The 18,708-nt window shown below is 52.1% G+C and overlaps 1 protein-coding gene across 9 annotated transcripts in view; it reads right to left on the bottom strand.

The window, feature by feature from the left end:
• The window catches only part of MPRIP (myosin phosphatase Rho interacting protein), a 73,607-nt gene that overhangs the window by 1,163 nt on the left and 53,736 nt on the right, over nucleotides 1-18,708 (bottom strand). For 5 of the 9 annotated variants that reach the window (XM_059861813.1, XM_059861816.1, XM_059861817.1 and 2 more), the window contains 9 exons: nucleotides 17,836-17,952; nucleotides 11,039-14,899; nucleotides 8,071-8,218; nucleotides 7,347-7,464; nucleotides 6,255-6,414; nucleotides 6,046-6,165; nucleotides 5,467-5,553; nucleotides 4,651-4,813; nucleotides 4,237-4,322 (listed from right to left, as the gene is read on the bottom strand). In XM_059861813.1, the coding sequence (XP_059717796.1) occupies nucleotides 4,237-4,322; nucleotides 4,651-4,813; nucleotides 5,467-5,553; nucleotides 6,046-6,165; nucleotides 6,255-6,414; nucleotides 7,347-7,464; nucleotides 8,071-8,218; nucleotides 11,039-14,899; nucleotides 17,836-17,952 (4,860 nt within the window). Of the gene's footprint in view, nucleotides 1-3,091; nucleotides 3,158-4,236; nucleotides 4,323-4,650; nucleotides 4,814-5,466; nucleotides 5,554-6,045; nucleotides 6,166-6,254; nucleotides 6,415-7,346; nucleotides 7,465-8,070; nucleotides 8,219-11,038; nucleotides 14,900-17,835; nucleotides 17,953-18,708 lie in introns of all 9 variants that reach the window. The other 4 variants (XM_059861814.1, XM_059861815.1, XM_059861822.1 and 1 more) reach the window with 4 other exon arrangements.

Here is an 18,708-nt window from a genome sequence, read left to right as displayed (position 1 = left end):
CAAAAGACACAGAGCGTTGGGGCAGGGGCGGCGCGCGGGAGGGAGCGGCGCTCAGGCACAGCCGTGGCAGCAGCGAGGAATGGGCTCCTGGGTGGAGGATTAGTGGGACATGCTGAGAGAGAACACACGGTTATGGAGGGCAGTTACTGCCTGGAGACAGGGTGAGATTGCAAATGAACCAGGCGACGAACCAGAAGCAATGAGAGGCACATCATGCTGCAAGCAGGATTAGCTGACTGGGGAATGACCCCCTGTGCTGGGGTGACTTTATGATGCTTGTATCCCCACTTGTCTCTTCAGCCCAGAAATAAGTTTTGCACCTTACAGACTGGTTCTGAGAGCGAAGGGGGGGAAGAAGAAGCAGGCAGAAATATTTTCCCAAACTGGTTGGGGGAGAGGCTGCTTGAATCTGCTTTCTAGAGGAGCCCTTTTGGAGGTTCTCTCCCAAATTTGCCCTAAACCAGGACATCCCCAGAGCTCACAGGGCACTGCTGAATGGGGCAATTCCAGCGGGGGAGCCCCAGGCAGGCCAGCTGGGATCTGCTATGCTGAAGCCCAGGATACTGAGCAGGACCTGCAGGCTGGTCCTTCCCTGCCTCTCCCATCACTACAGCCCCCATGGGGACAGTCCTGGCTCCACTCCATGCAGGATTTGCTCAAGAAACCCTGGAAACTGCTGTGTGCTGCCAGTGACCATCCCACCCCTTCTCTCACCCCACCCTGGGACAGCCCACAAGTTAGACAGAGGACTCCTAAATCCTGCTCAGGTCTGGCAGGCTCTGATGGCCAGTCCAATTCAGATGCAGCATCCAGATTTCAAGGCACAATTCTCAGCTGGCCAGCAGCCCCCTGGCATTGGAATTGTAAAATCCATCAGCTACACATGGGCACTCAGTAGCACAGCACTGAGAGGGGCAGAAACCCAGAAACAAACTGCCTGACTCCTGTAGGACAGCTTTAAACTGAAACCAGCCTGAGGGGATGCACCAGCCTAATGCCAGCACCCTCCTTCCTGCAGCCCCAAACCTGAGGCATGAGAGATTGAGGAGAGCAAAGCATTAGGTGGTGAGTTGTCCCTGTAGATGAGGAGGCACAGCCACCTCCCATCCCTAAAAAAAAACCCCACAGCCAGGGCTCTGCCCTGCTGTGCCCCACTGCCTGTCCCAACCCCACAGCTCTGCCTGCCAGCCCAGTCATTGGAACCTGCAAGGAGTTCATGCTGCAGCTGGAACATTATTCACTTTCCAGAGCAAGCCTTGGCACCTTCAAAGGCACAGACTGGAGGGATGGAAATCAGCTCCTAGGAGGAAAGTCTGAGGGAACTGGGATTGTTTGGCCTGGAGAAGAGAAGGCTCAAGGTGACTTTAGGGCCCCTTCCAGAGCTCAAAGGGGCTCCAAGAGAGCTGGAGAGGGACTGGAGAGAGCACGAAGTGATAGGACAAGAGGGGATGGCTTCCCACTGACAGAGGGCAGGGTTAGAGGGGATATAGGGAAGAAATTCTTCCCTGTGAGGGTGGTGAAGCCCTGGCACAGGTTGTCCAGAGAAGCTGTGGCTACCCCTGGATCCCTGGAAGTGCCCAAGGCCAGGCTGGATGGGGCTTGGAGCAGCCTGGGACAGTGGAAGGTGTCCCTGCCCATGGCAGGGGGTTGGAACAGGATGACTTTTCATCCCTTCCAACCCAAACCATTCTGTGATTCCATAATCCTACTATCAGGCAGCCACCTCCCCTTATCCTTTCCCTTCCCTGGTTGTGGACTGCTCTACCAAAGCAGCAGGTTGGACTTTTGGGCTGCATTTTCCTTCCCATGTATTTATCAAGGCAGGACTCCATGATAAACTTGCCCCAAGGCTGTGCAGATTCCCATGGTTACTGTATTTCTGGAAATGTTTTTCCTCCCACAGGCCCACAAACACAGAAGGGCTTTGCCAGGCAGCATGGAAATGAAAGCACTAAATTGGACTGAATTTCCAAATGCTGTGTGCTCTCTTTCCAAGGGGGCAGCAGAGTCTCCTGGGATGAGAGTCTCTGAGCACACACTTCCTAAAGGAAGTTTACTTTGGGCCTCTTTAAATGGGAGCAGCTCATGCATTCCAGTTCTTGCATCTGATTTCTCAGTGGATGGAAAGAGACACCAGGAGTCATCAGCCTGCTCTGCCTGATGGCACAAATTCCAGCAAATTCAGCCCCCAGGCAGTCCCACAACCATTTCAGTTGCTGATGAGGAGAGCCTGATGAAGTGAGACTAATGTAGGATGATATCTGTGATAAAGGGATCTTCCACAGACTTCCTGGGGCTCTCCACCCACCGTGCTGGGAGCTCCCCTCTCCTAACCTGCCTCTGCAGGTGCTCCCACCTCAGTCTTTGCCATGGGCCAGGAAATTCACTATTACTCCACTTAATGGAGATATCTGGCTCATTAGAATCAGCCTCATTTCTTATCAGCTCCCTCTTTTTGCTGGATGAGCTTGGAAGCCTTGGAGGTTCAGGGATGGAGAGCAGGAGGAGAAGGTTACTGGGCAAGGAAGACTCTTGCTCAGGCATGGATCAACCTGAAAAAGCAGCAACTGTGGGTAAAGGAAATTAGAGCAGCCCAGGACATTCCCTCTGCACCTGAGGTGGCTGAGACCATTTTCCACACTCCGGGCTGTTATGGGAAGTACACTTAAAGGCATCCCAGACTATTCCTGCACCTGGCTAACAGCAAAACAGATGTCTTCCTACGAGACCTGGACAGTGCTGGAGTTTAGTCTGAGGCATGCAGAGTCATTCAGGCATGCACACTCAGTGTCCCACACTCCCAACACAGTAAACAGAAACGTGCCCCACCATGTCCAAATGCTCTCCATGAGGATGAGCTGTGTTGGTGAGGGTGGGAAGAGAAGGAAGACAAAAAGCCACATCCCCCAGGGAAGAGGCAGAGAGACTGCATTTCACACGGATCTTGGGTACACTGACTTCTCCCCTTCCCACCCCATCACCCAGGAGAAGAATTAGCAGTGAATAAACCTGTCAGTCAGTCATTCAGAGAAGGAGGGCTCTAGTTTGGCAGGGAGGTGTGAGCAGTGCATGCGGGTGCCGGTGTGTTTACCTACGTGGCAGGGAACCTGGACTCGGGTTCATTTCAGTTATCCCATGAGACCTGCTCAATAACGGACTGTTGAAGGAAAAAGCAAAATAAAACAAAAAAAAAGAACAAAAAAACAAAAGAAGAAGCTCATAAATCCCACATGAATTTGTGCTGGCGCAGCCCCAGCCCCCGTCCCACAGCGATGCCCTGGCACAGCCCCTGCTTCTTCTCCTCTACTTCCCCACCAAGCAACACACATGGGGACCACACAGAAGGTGATCCGAGTTGAAGTGGTGAAGGGAACCCAGCATCAGAGTGGCCCTGCAGGTCTGGGCTGTCCCAAAACGTGCAGAAGTCCCTCTCTGTTCACTGGGTGCAGTGAAGATGCTCTGAGCTGAGGAGTTGCTGCTTGCAGAGCTCCGAGTGTTTCCCCACATGGGCACCAAGCTCAAAGCATTTTACCTGCCTTGCAAGGGCCCAACCACTTCAAACATCAGCAAGAGACAGCAGGTGAGAGGCAAAGCAGGTTTGCTCATGCTGAGCTTCCTCCCAACTGCCCCATGTTTAATGCTGACTCCTGATCAGCACTGTTTGCCCTTCCATATCCCTGCGGTCCCACATGATGGAACTGGCTGCCAAGGAGAGCTTGGCACAGCATCACTGGGCTTTGGGATCAACAGCAAGCACAGAAGGACCACAGAAGCACAGGGCCATCTGCACCGTGTTAACACACAAGCAAAGTGTGTGTTAAATATGCCCAGGACCCAGACATTGCTGATACACATAAAGACGAAAAATCTTGCAGTGATGAACACTAAAACTAGAATGATGTGCACATTTCCACCTATATTTCAACTGAAAAGAAGGAGCAGATACTGGAATAGTCCTCCTGTGAAAGACCAAGGAACAAGGAGAATGTCAGCCTTTTTCCCAAGCAGGGAGCAGCTTCATGCCTCCATCTGAGCAAGGTCTGGAGCAGGGGAGTGGGCCCTGCCTGGCTGCACAGTCAGTCCTTTTGCAGTAAAAAACCATCCAGGCTAGCACTAGTGGCTGGGAAATTCTTAATTTTGTTCCCCTGCCCATTTCTTCCCATTTGGGATCCCCATCAGAGAGAAATGCTGGGCATTCCTCATTCCCATCCCACTGGGCAGGACATCTGAGCTCACCTTTGACCTGATATTCCTTAGTTGCCGGCTAACACTGGATCTGTCTTTCTTCAAGAAATCAGGGTTGCTTTTTGATTTCATAATATCTGGGAAGAAGCAAAAGAAGTGGGATTAGCCTGGTGCCCATTGCCTTCCTGCAAGGACAGGGCTGAGGCTCTGCCCTCCCAGCCCAGGAAAGTGCCCCAATGAGCCCAACTCTTAGCACTGCCCAAGGGCAGAGGGGGCTTTTGGGCATCCCTCCATCATGAGGTTTTCCTGATGCAAAATGCCAGAAGGCTTTCAAAGCCCATCAGCTTTGGGTTGGAAGGCCAAGTCCTACACTCAGACCCGTTCCTGCACAAGGGCTTGTACTCCAGGATTCCCTGTTAGCTCGGGACACCCAGGACTGATTGGAGCTGCTGGAGGAGGACTGACCATATCCCGATACAGTGGTGTTCACAGGGGATTTCTCTCCCTGAGCTTCTGTGGCTGCTTTCAGCTGCTCTTTCAACCTGCTGATATCACAGTCTGCCTTGGCCTTCACGATGCTCAGCTCCGTGTAGATGTCTTTGTACTTGTCGCTGGCGTATTTCTTATCCTGGCAAGGGAACAAGAACAACCCGATGGAGCCAGACAGACAGCTGGAGCCGAGGGGTTTGTGGATGCACTGGAGAGGAGCTTGGCAAATGCCGACGGAAGAAGAGCCGGCAGCGGGAGAGAGGCTTGGCCAGGGCAACTCAGGCCCTCGGAGCTGCTTCCAACAGCGACCCGGGACTGCAGGAATGGAGACAGGCAGAGAGCTGAGAGCCAAGGGCCAGCACAGTGCTGCCCGTGCGTGCAGCCCCTCAGCTGCAGGGCTGTTAGTGGCTTTTCATTCTAGCCAAGACACAGAATTCAAGCAGAATTCCCAGAAATGGCCTTGGCTTGTCCAGAGCAAACCAGTTCCACCGCTGCGAGGCTGGGCAGATCTCTAACACTGATTGTTTGTGCCATTTAAATTTGATCTGATGTGACAGTAAATGGGGAAATCACGCTGAAAGGGATGTTTTCCCACACTGTCTCCTTTGTGGGGTAAGTCTTAAGTTGACACATGGAGTGCTTTACTGATGACACCAAAATGGGTATTGAATTACATTCAGGGGAAAAATTAAATATGGTTTCAAATCTAGGTGTAAATGGGCTGAAATCTAAGCACAGACACTCAGGAGCAGAGCACAGTAAGAGGATTTGCAGAACCACCCCTGGCATTACCCTCAGTGCTGTCTGCAGCTCGTCTTTAAGGGAGCTGATCTCCTGCTTCAGGTACTGGATTTCGGATTCTTTCACCCGCAGCAGGACCTGTGGGAACAAAAACCAGCATCTTTGCACCTGAGCAGACAGGTGTACCCAGCAGCAGTCAAGCCAAGGGCTGGAGATTCAGCCCCATGCCAGCACCACAAAGCCTCTGGTCCACCCATCTTCTGCTTCTCATAAGAAAACTCCTCCTGCTTCTCTTGGGAACTCGCCCAAGCTTGCAGTGCTGATGTGCTCCCTGCACACCCCAGTTTCTGTCCCCACTGCTCTGCATGGATTGGATCCCAAGGACAAGCAGGGGCTGCAGAAGGAAGAGCGAGTGTCTGGCTCAACATGGTGAGGAGATCAGGACCCCAGAATCTCCTGACCTCATACAGCTCATTATAACAGTGCAGACCAGCCATGAGAGCCGACTGGGGGACAGATGGCTGCGACACCTCCTGGCTGTGACACCTCCCAGGCTGTGACACGCTCCCAGGCTGTGTCCTGGGGTACACAGCACTTGTGCCCACCCACGTGCCTCTCTGCAGAGCTCACCTCCAGCTCGTAGGCGTCCTTGCCCTGCGTGAGAGGCGACCCAGCAGCCTCTCCCCCGCCCTCCCCGGTCAGCAGGGTCCGCAGTCGCGTGATCTCCGCAGCCAGGCGGTTATTCAGCTCCTGGGGACAGGAGGAGAGCCATTGTGGGAAGGGGGAGCATGGCCACAGCTCAGCATGGAGCTCATGGTCAGCAGGGCAGGGAGCCTCACCTGGTTGTGGGCGTTGAGCTCCTGGTTCTCCCGCTGGCACTGGCGGAGGGCCTGCCTCTCAGCCTCCAGCGCCTGCGCCAGGTGGGCGTTCTCCAAACATTTCTGGGAATACTGCTCCGAAAGCACCTCCAGCTCCCGCTGCACCGACTGCAGCTCCTCCCTGCAGAACACACGTGGGGGTAGTGCCCACTCCACACACACACATCCCCAAGCCCATTCTTCCTTCAGCATCCCAGGACAACCCAACAGGGAGCTAAGCACCGAGGATGACGACTGCATATTCCCTTTGGGAAAAAAACTCAAGCCCAAAGCAAGTCAACTCTTCCCTCTCCTGGCAGAGCCATGCTTGGGCATCAAAAGGGACAGGAGGTCATTCTCTCAGAGGTTAAGTGGCAGAACTTTCTCAGGTTTCCAGAAACTGAGCTGAGATCTATCAAAATCTACCAATGCCAATTTATTCCTTGTGAGGGTGATGAGGCCCTGGCACAGGTTGTCCAGAGAAGCTGTGGCTGCCCTGGATCCCTGGAAGTGTCCAAGGCCAGGCTGGATGGTGCCTGGGGCAACCTGGGGTGGTGGAAGGTGTCCCTGCCCATGGCAGAGAGCTGGAATGAGATAAACTTTAAGGTCCTGTCCAACCCAAACTTTTCCAGGACTCTAAGTTTGCTGTGGGCACTCAGGACCAGATGTATTTGCACACCTCCCCAACTTACATAGATGTATCAAGGTTGTTAAAGCTGACAGGCAGCCCTGCTCAGCTCCCATGGGAAGACAGCCTTGCCATGGAAAGCTCAGAGCTTCCTCCTCACCTTCTGAGCGACCCTGCTGCTGCAGCTGTGTGAAAAGCAGCACTGGCTGCTCATCTGCTACTTCTGGGGACCATAAAGCAGCTATTTTGGGTAATGTGGGGACATTGACCTGGAGCCTGAAAGATTATGGGCAGCCAGGAGGCTCTGCTGGATGCAGCTGAGTTGCGACCAAGGGAAGAGGCCCCTGAAATAACCCCAAACTCATCACCAGAATCAAATGGCAGAGAAGGGTCCCCCACACATGATCTCCCTGCCAGATGGTGACAGAGGACAGTGATGGTCTTACAGGTACTGCCTTCGGAGGGCCTCGATGTCGGCGTTGACGCTGCTGATCTGGGAGCGCTGGGACTTCTCCAGCTCCCGCTCCAGCTCCTCCCGGTGCGCGTTCTTCATGGCTTCGATGGCTGCGAGGGCCAGCACAGCGTTAGCACCCAGCACCCTCCACCCACAGCTGGGTTTTTGAGCTTTTGTTCATTTCTTAAAGGAACAGAACCGAAGTCATCCCTGCAAATCTCCCACTGCTTCACGGCCCCTTCAGTCTGTGCCCCAGCTGCAAAGAGGATTCTGCAAATCCTGCTTTTTAACAGAGTCCAAATGATTGTCCCTTTCACACATTGTTTCCTGGACTGTGGGACTCCTAATGCAGAGCCCCTGAACACCAGTGTTTCAACATTCCCTGAGGCACTGAAAAATTAATTCAGTGTGGAATTGGCAATAATTTAACCACAGGAATGACTAATGCTTTTTGGAGCTGGAATGCAAAACAGATCAGACTGTGTAACAACCAAAGACAGGGGTACCAAGCCTGGAGAAGGACCAGATTAGCACCAAACCTGGATGACCAGGAGATGGACCTCCATCTAAAACATCTTTCCCACAAGCCCATTCCCATCTCCCTGTGCAGCCCACCCAGCCCTCATCCCATCCCTGCTCTGCTCCTCTACACGGCCAACACCACTCCCGTGTCCCCACCACCACAGAGCTGCCCCACCATGGGGTCCCCCTGGTACCTGAGATGGTGGCAGCCGTTTCCTCTGCCAGCAGGCGATCCTTCTCCTCCCGCAGCTTCTCCAGCTCCCGCTGGTGCTGCCGCTGCAGGTCCTCGATCTTCTTCTGGTGCGTCTCCTCCATGGCTGCAAAGCCCCTCTCACATGTTGCCTGCAAAGGGAGGAGGGGAAAGGGTTGGCCCAGGAGCACAGGGTCGGTGCCATGGTGGTGGGGAGTCCACCAGGAGCCACAGCTCAGCTCCCCAGGTCCAGCAGGGATCTTCTGCTTCCCCAGCCAAGGAGTACGATGGACCTCGCAAAGGTCAGGGCTTGTCCTGCAGTCACTTGATCCCTGGCAGCTCCAGGGAAAAGGATGCACAGGGGCAGACCCAGTTGGGGAATGCAAATATAGGTCAAAAAAAACAATAAAAAAAAAACCCTTCTGTGCCCCTTCTGGTCTTTTCAGTGCCTGTTTTTTTCAGTCTCTGGGTGTAAGGAAGATGACGTGACAGCAAAAGGATTTTAATTCCCAACAAAGTATTGCTATAATTGCTTCAGGGAAAATTACTTGCTAATTGAATTACTAGGAAAGAACTCGGGCCAGGACACAGGAGGAGCAGTCTGGGGAGTTGGGATTCACCAGGGGTCAGGTTCTGAATTCCTGCCTGGTCCTTCTGGTCCCAGCTCAGCTGCCAGCCTAAGCATATCAGGATCCTGGACGAACACACAGCTGCAGGACATGGACAGGACCAGCAAAGCCACAGGCAGGCCCAAGCCACGAGGGAAGAAGGGGCACACACTGGGGACAAGGTGCTGAGCCCCATCAGGCAGCTTGGGACAAACCTGATGCCAAGCACTGTACAGGGCTTTTCTCCTTAATGACACAGGCTGGCTTTATTCCTTGATTTCAGCTCAGCTCCCCTTGATTAACACCAGTGTTTTCTGTGGAAAGGGGGAACTGTCACCTCTGGGACTCCATGGGAAATTTTAGGGGGACAAATTCACTCACCCAGTGGTGAAAGTGCTCATGACAGTCCAAAACCATTGACTCTCACTAACACACCCCTCAGCATCACTTTCTTGGCTAATGCTCTGTTACCTACACCTAATCCTCATGCCCAATTTTTAGCTTTGGTGGGTTTTTTCCCTCTCATTTAATTTTTAATCCTGAGGCATTCTTCACTTTCCCAGCCTTGTTTGTTTGTTTTTTCAAACTCAGTGCCAGAACCTGCTTGGACTTGGCTGTGGCACAGAGCAGCCCTGCAGGATTCTTCATTACACCCAGAATCATAGAATATGCTAAGTTGGAAGGGATCCATAAGGATCATCAAGTCCAACTCCTGAAACACCACTAATTTGGGAAGAAAAAGGTGCATACTCTGCCATAGGTCTGGCTGTAAATTCACTATTTAATGTATTGTAAATGCATTGCCATAAATCCACATGTACAAATCAGTATCTCACAGAATAACAGAATGGTTTGGGTTGGAAAGGACCTTAAAGTCCATCCTGTTCCACCCCTGCCACAGGCAGGGACACCTTCCACTATCCTAGGTTGCTCCAAGCCTTGAACCTGGTCTTGGACACTTCCAGGGATGGGGCAGCCACAGCTTCTTGGGGCCACCTGTGCCAGGGCTTCACCACCCTCACAGAGAAGAATTTCTTCCTAATATTAAATCTAAATCTACCCTCCTTCATATAAAGGCCATTCCCCCTTGTCTTGCCACTTCATGCCTTTGTCAGAAGTCCCTTCCAGCTCTCTTGGAGTCCCTCTAAGCACTGGAAAGGGCTCCAAAGTCTTCCTGGAGCCTTCTCTTCTCCAAGTTGAAGAGTTATGCTTGTGTTACTGATGTTACTGGTGCTACTGATGTTACATTCTCCATCAGGTTCTTAAGAGAAGAATGAAGCACATTCAAGCCTCCAGTTTGGGCAGGTTTCCAATTGCTTGGATGGCTTTCTGACCACCACTGCTTAATTCCAATGGGATTCAGCAAAACTACTGCTCTCCCCAGGCTAAAACCAGCTTTTGGCTGGAGCTGAGCCACACCTCACCCCCAGCTCAAATGTGTGCTGGATCTTGTGGCTGGAAGCAAGCTCTCCCACATTTTTGCTGATTCTTAAGAGCAACTGGTCTGTGAGAGCCTCACTGGCACAGCCTCTGCATTGCTGCCTTTTGGTTTCCTGTTCAACCTGGCAGCCTCCCCTTGTGCTGCCAGAGTCCTCTACAGCCCTAAACTCACTTCCAAACTGGGAATGCTCACCTAGGAAAAGCAAACCACCAAACCCATTTCTTTTTTAGATGCTGGATGATCTCAAACCAGTTTTACAGCCAGTCTGGCTGGTGGGGCAATTTGAACGGTGCCATTTCATTGCCAGTGGGTTTCTCTGCACCTCACCTGGGTGTTCTGTAACTGTGCACTCTTTGTTGTGTACAGAATTACTGTGTCCAACACCAGCATGGTCCTCGCAGCCTCCTGCAGAGGAGCTCTGCTTTGCTACAGAATTTGGCATCTGTTTGCAGCTACTTTCCCTAGGAACATACATTTTGAGAGCATCGAATTTCCATTTCATTCTGCATTTCTGAAGGCAGCAGAGACAGACTGGAGATTTGATCAGACTGGGAAAGACAGAGCTGAGAAATTCTTTTAAAGGGAAGTCACAAACAAAGCGGAGAAACACTGAGGTCTTCATGTTGAAGGAGAGTGTGATGTTATCGAGCTACTCTGAAACTCTCTCTCTCTCCCTCTCCACACAAAGACCACCTCCAGAGATCCACCTTCCCAAGCCCTCAGCAATGCATTTAGAATACCCCAGCATGGAGAAGAAGGAAACACCATGCTTTACAGAGGCCTGGCTAATACTCTGGGGCTTGTTTCAGCACACTGGCTCTTTCAGGGAATGTCCCTTGGTTTGGCAAGCAAACCCTGGGACTGCACGTGCCCTCCCACACACTCAGCAGCAGAAAGCAGAAAAGTGTTAAACATATCAAGACCTTTAGGTTTTCAAAGTCTTTCTGGTATTTTTCCCTCAGAGTGGAAGCGTTCCCCTCCAGATGTTTGTTCTCCAGCTCATCCCTCATGACGTTCATCTGGGCCTCCAGCTCCTGGATGCGTTCCCTCAGGCCGTGCATGGAGTCCGGGTCACTGCCGGGGTCCTGCCCGGTGCCACCCGCCTCGCTGGCCACCCAGGTGTCCCCAGAGCCCAGGGCCACCGCGGGGGACGCCTCTGGGTGCTGCCTCTGGTACTCATCGAGGGTCTCTTGCAGGCGCTGCAGGTTCTGGCTGTAGTGCTCCTGCAGCGCCTGCAGCTCCTCGCCGTGGATGACCTGCAGCTCCTTGATCTTGGCCTGGAACTTCTCCTCCAGCGTTTGCATCTGCTCCAGGTGATACTGCTCCATGTTGTGCTTGTCGCGGACAACGGCGTCCAGCTGGTTGAGCCCCTCCACCCTCTCGGCCTTCAGGGCGTCCTCTGTCCTGTTGAGCTGCTCGACCACGTTTCGGATCTCCTCCTCGTACCGCCCCTGCAGCTCACTCAAGCTCTTGCTGTGCTCGTGCCCTTCCTCCTCCAGGAGCCTCCTCTGGTTGTCCAGCTGGGACACCTTTGCCTTGAGGTCGGCGTTCTCCCTCTCCAGCATGGCGATCACCTCGCTGTACTCGCCCTGCTGCTTCCTGAGCAGCTCCTCGTACTCGTCCCGCAGGAGAGACACTGTCTTCACGCGCTCCTGGCACAGGGCATCCATGCTCTGCAGGGACTCCTTGTAGGACTTCATCTCCCTCTCGTGCTCCAGCCGGACTTTGCAAGCGGCGTAACAAACCTGAGCCTGAACAATGGCATCGTGGACTAACAAAGACGAATACCGCTCCAGGTCTCCCATGCACGAATGGTAGGAAAGACTCTGGGACATCTTCAGGAGCTTCTGACAGTCTCTCATGGCCTCCTCGGAAGGCAGAGAGAGTAAGGCAACAGATATCTCCTTCAGAACATTGGATTTATCCTTTAGCTGCTGGGCAAGATCTTCCTGAATGGAAACAAGAGCTTCACTACTACGGTCTGGGACACTGCCAGACTCCTCCACCTTGGCTAATTCCTGGCACGGCCCCCTTTGGACACAGCTCCCATCCCAAGAGATCTGGGTTCTTTCCGAAGCATCTTTTTGTATTTCAAGTGCTTCAGAAATCTGGAGCATAACTCTGTCAAACTCAGGAGTCCTGTATGCTTTGATGATCTCTTCCAACATGCATTTGTGCTGCTGGAGAGCTGTTTTGGTATTATGGAGCTCTTCTTCAATTGCTTTTAACCTCTGATGAAAAGATTCTCTCATTTTCTCTGCAACAAACCCAAGTTCCGCCTTGATCAATGTAGCATCTGCTACAGTACTGAGAAAACATGGGGAAATGCCCAAACTTGTTTCTGTTTTACTCTCAGCTTCTCCTTCTCTAGTGCTCAAGTGAGCTCTCAGCTCCTCCACCTGGCTCCAAAACTCCCCTTCCAGAAGCAGCTTTTTAGACAGGACGCTGGCCAAATCATTGGCTGTATGAGAAACACTTGCTGGCTCCAACAAAGCCACCTCGGCCGTTCCCTGGATCTCTCTCAGAAGCTGGCTTATCTCAGAGCTCGCATTTTTCAAAGACTCTGCTATTTGGTTGATGAGAGAGGCCTCAAATGCCACCCTCTCAGAAAGCCACCTCAGCTGGCCAGTGTCAAACACATCTGCTTGCTGCTCCTTGGAGACGTGCTCCTCTTCTCCCAAATCCCCTCCTTCTGGAGCTGGGCTCTCCGTGGTGAGGCTTTCACTCTGATACTCCGATGGGACTGGCGCTCCACTCAAGGCTTGTATTGCATTTGATAAAGTTGTTTCCATGCTAGACAGAGTAACAAGGAACAAATCACCCTCTTTATCCTTGTCTGATTTGGGCAAGGATCTTAGCTGCTCCCTGCACTTCTCTAAGCAAGTCAGCGCTTGATCGTTTTTCATCTGGAAACCTCCCAGCTCGCTGACGTGACTTTCTATGAGCTTGAACTTTTCCTGCCTCTCGCTCTCCAGCTGTGAGATCAAAGCATTGACTTGGGACAAGCTGGTCTGAAGCTGTTCCCGCAGCTGGGACTCCGTGCTGGCCCATTGATGGTGGAGGGCAATGAGCGTCTCCTGGTTATGGCCGTGCTGGCTTTCAAGTTTCATTGTCACATCTTTGAGCTTCTCCTCTGTAATATACAGTTTGGTTTCCAGGGAATGGATGATGGAGAGATAAGTCTCAGAATCACTGGTCCCTGATGAGGGGTAACCCAGAGCTGGTTCTGAGGACATGCTTTCTTCAGACAGAGATCTGTCCTGGCTTGTGTCTGAAGAGGTACTGCTTGTCCAGTTTTTCTCTGATCCATCTGGATGGATGTATTTTTGACATTGTATGCTTGAAAAACGGATCCTTTGCCTCTTGGCCCCCATGATTCCTACGTCAGGCTTTGCTAAAGCTTTCTGAACCAACTCTTGGTCCTGGAGCTCTACAACTTTAGATGGGGAGCCAAATTCCTCCACTTGCCTCTGACTGGTCTCAAGAACCTCATCCTCTTCCTCCTTCAGTGCATAAGTCAGAGCTGGGAGGACATCCTGAGTTTGCAGAGCCTGCCCCAATTGGGATGGATGACTTTCGTCCGCCTCAAGACTGGGGCCAAGATCTTCTGCCTCCTCAGCACATGGACCTGTGCCCACACTAGCTAATTTCTTTAAAGCCTCCTCCTTGGCCTTTAGCTTTACTTTAGTCTCCTCTAAACTGCTATCTAAAGCAACCACTTTAACCAAAGCCTCACTGAGATCTTGATCTTTCTTCTCCACAATTCTCAAATGCATTTCCTTAACGTGTCTCAGCTCTTCTTCCTTCTCTTTCAGCACCTCCTGCACCCCCCGGAACTGGTCCGACACCTCCTCGAACGACTGCTCCAGATTGTGGTAGTTGGTCTCTTCCATTTTCAACTTTGCTTGTAGCTTTGCAACTTCGTTATCCGACTCGGCCACCTGATTCATGAGCTCTTGGAACCGGCACTTGATCTGATCTCTCTCCCTTTCGAGCTCCTTGATGTGCTCAGCAAGTTTTTGGATGCTGGCCTCCTTCATGGCCAGCTGCTCCTCCAGCTGGTGGACGAGCTCGCTGCCTTCGAACTTGGCGCTCAGCTTCTCCTTCTGCAGAATCTCCATTTGCTGCTCGCTGTTCTGCAGCTGATTCTCGTACTCGTTGGCCTTGTCCTCCACCTCCTTCAGGCTCCGTATCAAAACCTGCTTCTCCCTCTCGCAGCTCTCCAGCAAAGCCTCATAGTTCTTCTGCAGCTTCTCCTCCATGAGGACCCGTGCCTGCTCGCTGGCATTCAGCTGCCCGCTGAGGTCTGCGATCCTGTCCTGGAGCCGCTGCACTTCCTTCTGGTGGTCCCGCTGCAGAGCCTGCTGCATCTCCAGGTCCCGCAGCTCCTGCGTCTTCTCCAGCAGCAGAGCCTCCGCGCTCTTCAGCTTCTGCTCGCTGGCCTTCAGCTGGGAGCTGAGCGCGGCCTCGCCGTGCTGCCACTCCTCCAGCTGCTCTTTGGCTTTCTCCTTCTCGCTCCTCAGGTCGCTCTTGAGCTTGGCCAGGGTCTGCTCCTTGATGGCGAGCTCGGCCGCCGCGTTACTGAGCCTCGCCTGCAGGCTCTGAATCTCGGCCTCGTGGTGCCGGATCACGTCCTTGGCCTCGGCGTAGCTGCGCTTCAGCGACTGAATCTGCTGATTGATCACCTCTTGACGCTGGCATTGGGCTTCCAGCTCACTTTGGAGGTCTTGGTTGACTTTATGGAGCCTCTGCCAGGCACCTGATGGCGAGGCGGCCACCTCGGTCTTAAAAAAATTGATTAAATACTAGATTAGTAACACTCTTGGCTCTCCCTTCTGAGTGTCACACCTCTGGCCAGGCAGGCCATGGAAAAGCTCCTCACAGCGACTTGGCTGCTACCCATTGCTCCAATTGGGATGATTTGTTCTTGGCACAATTTGGTTTGTTTAACCAACTTTTTTTTTTTTGTAATGAGCGACAACTGCTTTCCAGTAACAGAAAACACTGACCACAACATCAAAACAGCTGTACAGTAACAGGCTAAATGGAAAAAAAAATAAACCCAAACTCAAACAGAATCAAAAAAACAATGAAAAAGAAACACCAGCAGCAAAACAGAGACAGACAGACAAAAGAAAAATGCCAAGGATGATGAGGAGGAGGAGATGAAACAAGGTGGAGGAGAAAGGAACTGCTTTTTTTTAGCAAGTTTGTTTGTTTGTTTGTGAAACAAAAAGTGCACAGTTCAGGTAATACAGTCCATCGACCAAAAGCAACAACAGAAAGTGAGGTGACAGCAAATGACATCAATCCCACCCATACACGGGGTGATGGGCCAGCCATTGTGGTGGCGATGTCATTTCTGTGCCTGCCAAACAGGATTGAGTGGCTGCTCATGGTTTTAGAGAGATGCTGTTATGCTAAAGCTTAGGGCTAGGGAGGATCTAATTTCTCTACCTGCAAAATAAAATAAACCAACAAAGGACAAAATAAAAAGCCCGACAAATGGAGGGAAGGAAAAGGTGTGATGAGAATGTAAAAATGAAAGAAACCAACCTTTGTGAGATTCAAACCAAAGCAATGGAGCATGCAAAGAGAAAACTCACAGAAAGCGTCATGCAAAAGGCGACAGAAATTATGTATCTTAAAAAAGAAAATACACAGACAGGAAGAGGTGAGAGAAGCACAGCGTTAAGCCTAGGAATTTGGCCTGCCTTGCTGTACTCTGGTTGCTGATTAAGGAAAGCCCACAGATGTGACACTCAGTTATGTTAAGTTAAATTTCATGCTTTACACCAAAAACATGCAAGAATATTTGTCTGGGACAGGTTAGTATGTGCCCCCTCCCACCCACAGTGGCTGGAGCAGGGGATGTCTCCAGCCCATTTGCCAGGAGCAGGAGCTCCTGGTATTTCTCCCAGTAGGGATCAAGGTTAGGGTGCCCCATCCCGAGGAAGCTCAGAGCAAGAGAGGGGTTACACGAGGCCAGAGAGGCTTTGGTGCAGGGCACATGCATTGGAGGGGTGGCTCAGCACTGCCTCATGGAACAGGCAGTGCCTGGGGGGTCCCTGTGGGGCTGGTCAGGCTGCCAAGGAGGGGTTGGTGCTTCCCAGGCAGCTCAGGAGGGATGGGCTTGGCAGCAGTCAGGCTTCTCTATCAGCCCTCCTAATAGACAATGCAGGAACCTCCCCAAAATCGTGATGGGGGGAGCAGCATTCAGGGGGAAATTCAGAGGGGTTGTCCAAAAAAACGCTGTGATGTTTGGCTGCAGAATTCCCCCAGTGGCTCCACTCTCTCCATCCCAGCAGGGTTTGGTGGGGTTACTCCCTTCTACAATAGGATTTTAATCCCTCTGCTTCCCAAGAAACACAAGGGAAATCCCCAGAACAATTAGACTGGAGCAGGCAAAAACCTCCAACCTTTCCAAAAACCCTCTCCAACTTCCAGGTCCAAGTTTGGGTCCCTTCTCTCTGCAGCTCAACCTCTCTGCAGGCTTCCCCTCTCACCACCCCTCCTCATATCGAGGCACTGTGGCCAACTTCAATCTGATTGTGGATTCAGCATCCAGCTTTTATCCCCAGTCCCTGATTTTTCCAGGCTCCAGGCAAAGGGAGGTCAGATGCCTCTGCCCCAGGGAAGTGGGACTTAGTAACTCTTCCAGCTCTGCCAAGTGAAAATGGAACTCCTCCAAGCAGGCACTGTCAGCTCGGAGACTCCAGAAATGAATTAATTACTCCTCCTGGGAGATCATGGGCAAGGAAGGCAAGATGTCCCCCTCCCTGGGCTGGCTCCACTGCCTGTGCAACTTCTTCGGGGAAAACTTTCCTGTGAGAAATAAGGATGCAAGGTTTGGCATCTGGGTTTTGCTGCCACGGGAGCGCAGCGTGTGGCAACGCGTGGCCACTTTGATCCACAGCCAGTTTGGTCAAGTAGATTTGATCAGGTCAAAATGCTGCCCCTGCACAGAACAAGACTATGGACCCCTGAGAGCAGCCAGAAGCTGCCCTGCAGGTGCCACAACTTCCCCCAGGCATGGATGTTCCCAGAGGAAGGGCTGGAAAAAAAACTGCTTTGTTTGAACGAGGGGAGGAAAGGTTTTCCCAAAGACCATCCTGTTTCTTTTGTCAGATCCTCCAAAACTCATTTCAAGGCTTTGCTGAGGAATCTTGTGACAGCAGAAACCACCAAAGCAATCCAAGATAACAGGTCATCCCAGTGCAAATCCCACTCTGGCTGGAGGGAATGTGACTGGGAGATACATCCGAGTGTCCTGTGTTCGCCCGTGTAACAGGCAGACAAAATCCCCAGCCAGGAACAACTGGTGGGCTACAGGATGCTTGGAAAGTCTTGTGGGCACCATGCTGCCTGAGGGGAGAATCTGGGGCACAGAAAGGGGGAAACAGCTGCTGCAACGGCAAACACAGAATGGGATGGATCCGAGGTGGACTTTGCTGAAGTCCCACCTGTCTGGCTCTGTTTTGTTTTCCCTTGGGAATGCTAACAGGTAATGCTACCTTCTACTCCATCCCAGATCAGAGGTTTCCATCAGCAGATGACTCTGGTAATGCTACAGAATTAGCCATGTTTGCAAGAAGGTCAAATCTCTGGGAGCTCAGTGGCGGTCACCCAGGATGTCCCCACGAACACCACAGATGGAAGCCCACCAGGGATCCCTTGGGCACAGGGAAGATGGATCTCCATCTCCTCCCTGCTCTCCTACCTGCAACACGTAGCCCTCCCGGGCGCTCTGCTCCCGGCCCAGAGCCACTTTCAGCTGATCCTGCAGGTGCCGGTTCTGCTCCAGCAGCTCCAGGGCCTCCTTCTGCTTCTGCTCCAGCTGGAGGGACATGAACAGAGACAGCGTCCAGGGAGTGGGCAGAGGATCAGCCATAAGGAACAAGTGGCTCAGAGGGGACACAGAGCAGAATTAACGGAGCTTTTGATAGCACCGCTGCTCTGCTCTGCTCTACTCTGGGACCTGGATTTCATTTTGCCAGGAAAATCCCTCCCCTCTGAAAGAACTTATTTATGCAATAGTGTAATTCGTAAAGCTCACTGCAGGAAAGGATGAACGGCACCAGCTTGTGCCAGGCACAACCCTGGCAAATCCCAGCCCAGTTCAGCTCGGTGATATTCCTGGTTATTCCATAAGAAAAGGTTACCCCTTCATACCCACTAATACACCTTAATCCCAACTAACAACAACCTTTGTTATCCCAGGCACGGAACTCTTCCAAGTGAGCTGAATCTCCTCCATTCTTTTCCAAAAATCTTAAGACTATTTGATGTAGGCTCCACAAAAAGGGGACTTTTGTGTTGTGTCCTCAGCTCATGGCAGTTCATAAATGCAGACACAAGTCTCTATAGCTGCAGAGGCACAGAGGATTAGGAGCTGGAATTCGCAGTCTGGTTTATACACTTTGATTGTACCCATTTTGTCAGAGACAGGCTGGCTACAACCACCACAAATCAGGCTGTGTTGGTTGGGAGGGGGAAGGAAGTACCAGGCCATAAGAACAGCCCTTTCTGCAACTGTGGGAAACTTGAAAGCTGCTGGCAAGGCTGAGCAGGAATGGATGCATATCTGTGCCCT

This window comes from Haemorhous mexicanus, chromosome 17 (assembly GCF_027477595.1).
Source record: "Haemorhous mexicanus isolate bHaeMex1 chromosome 17, bHaeMex1.pri, whole genome shotgun sequence".
Classification (NCBI taxonomy): domain Eukaryota; kingdom Metazoa; phylum Chordata; class Aves; order Passeriformes; family Fringillidae; genus Haemorhous; species Haemorhous mexicanus.
This window is presented reverse-complemented; position numbering and strand designations above follow the sequence as displayed.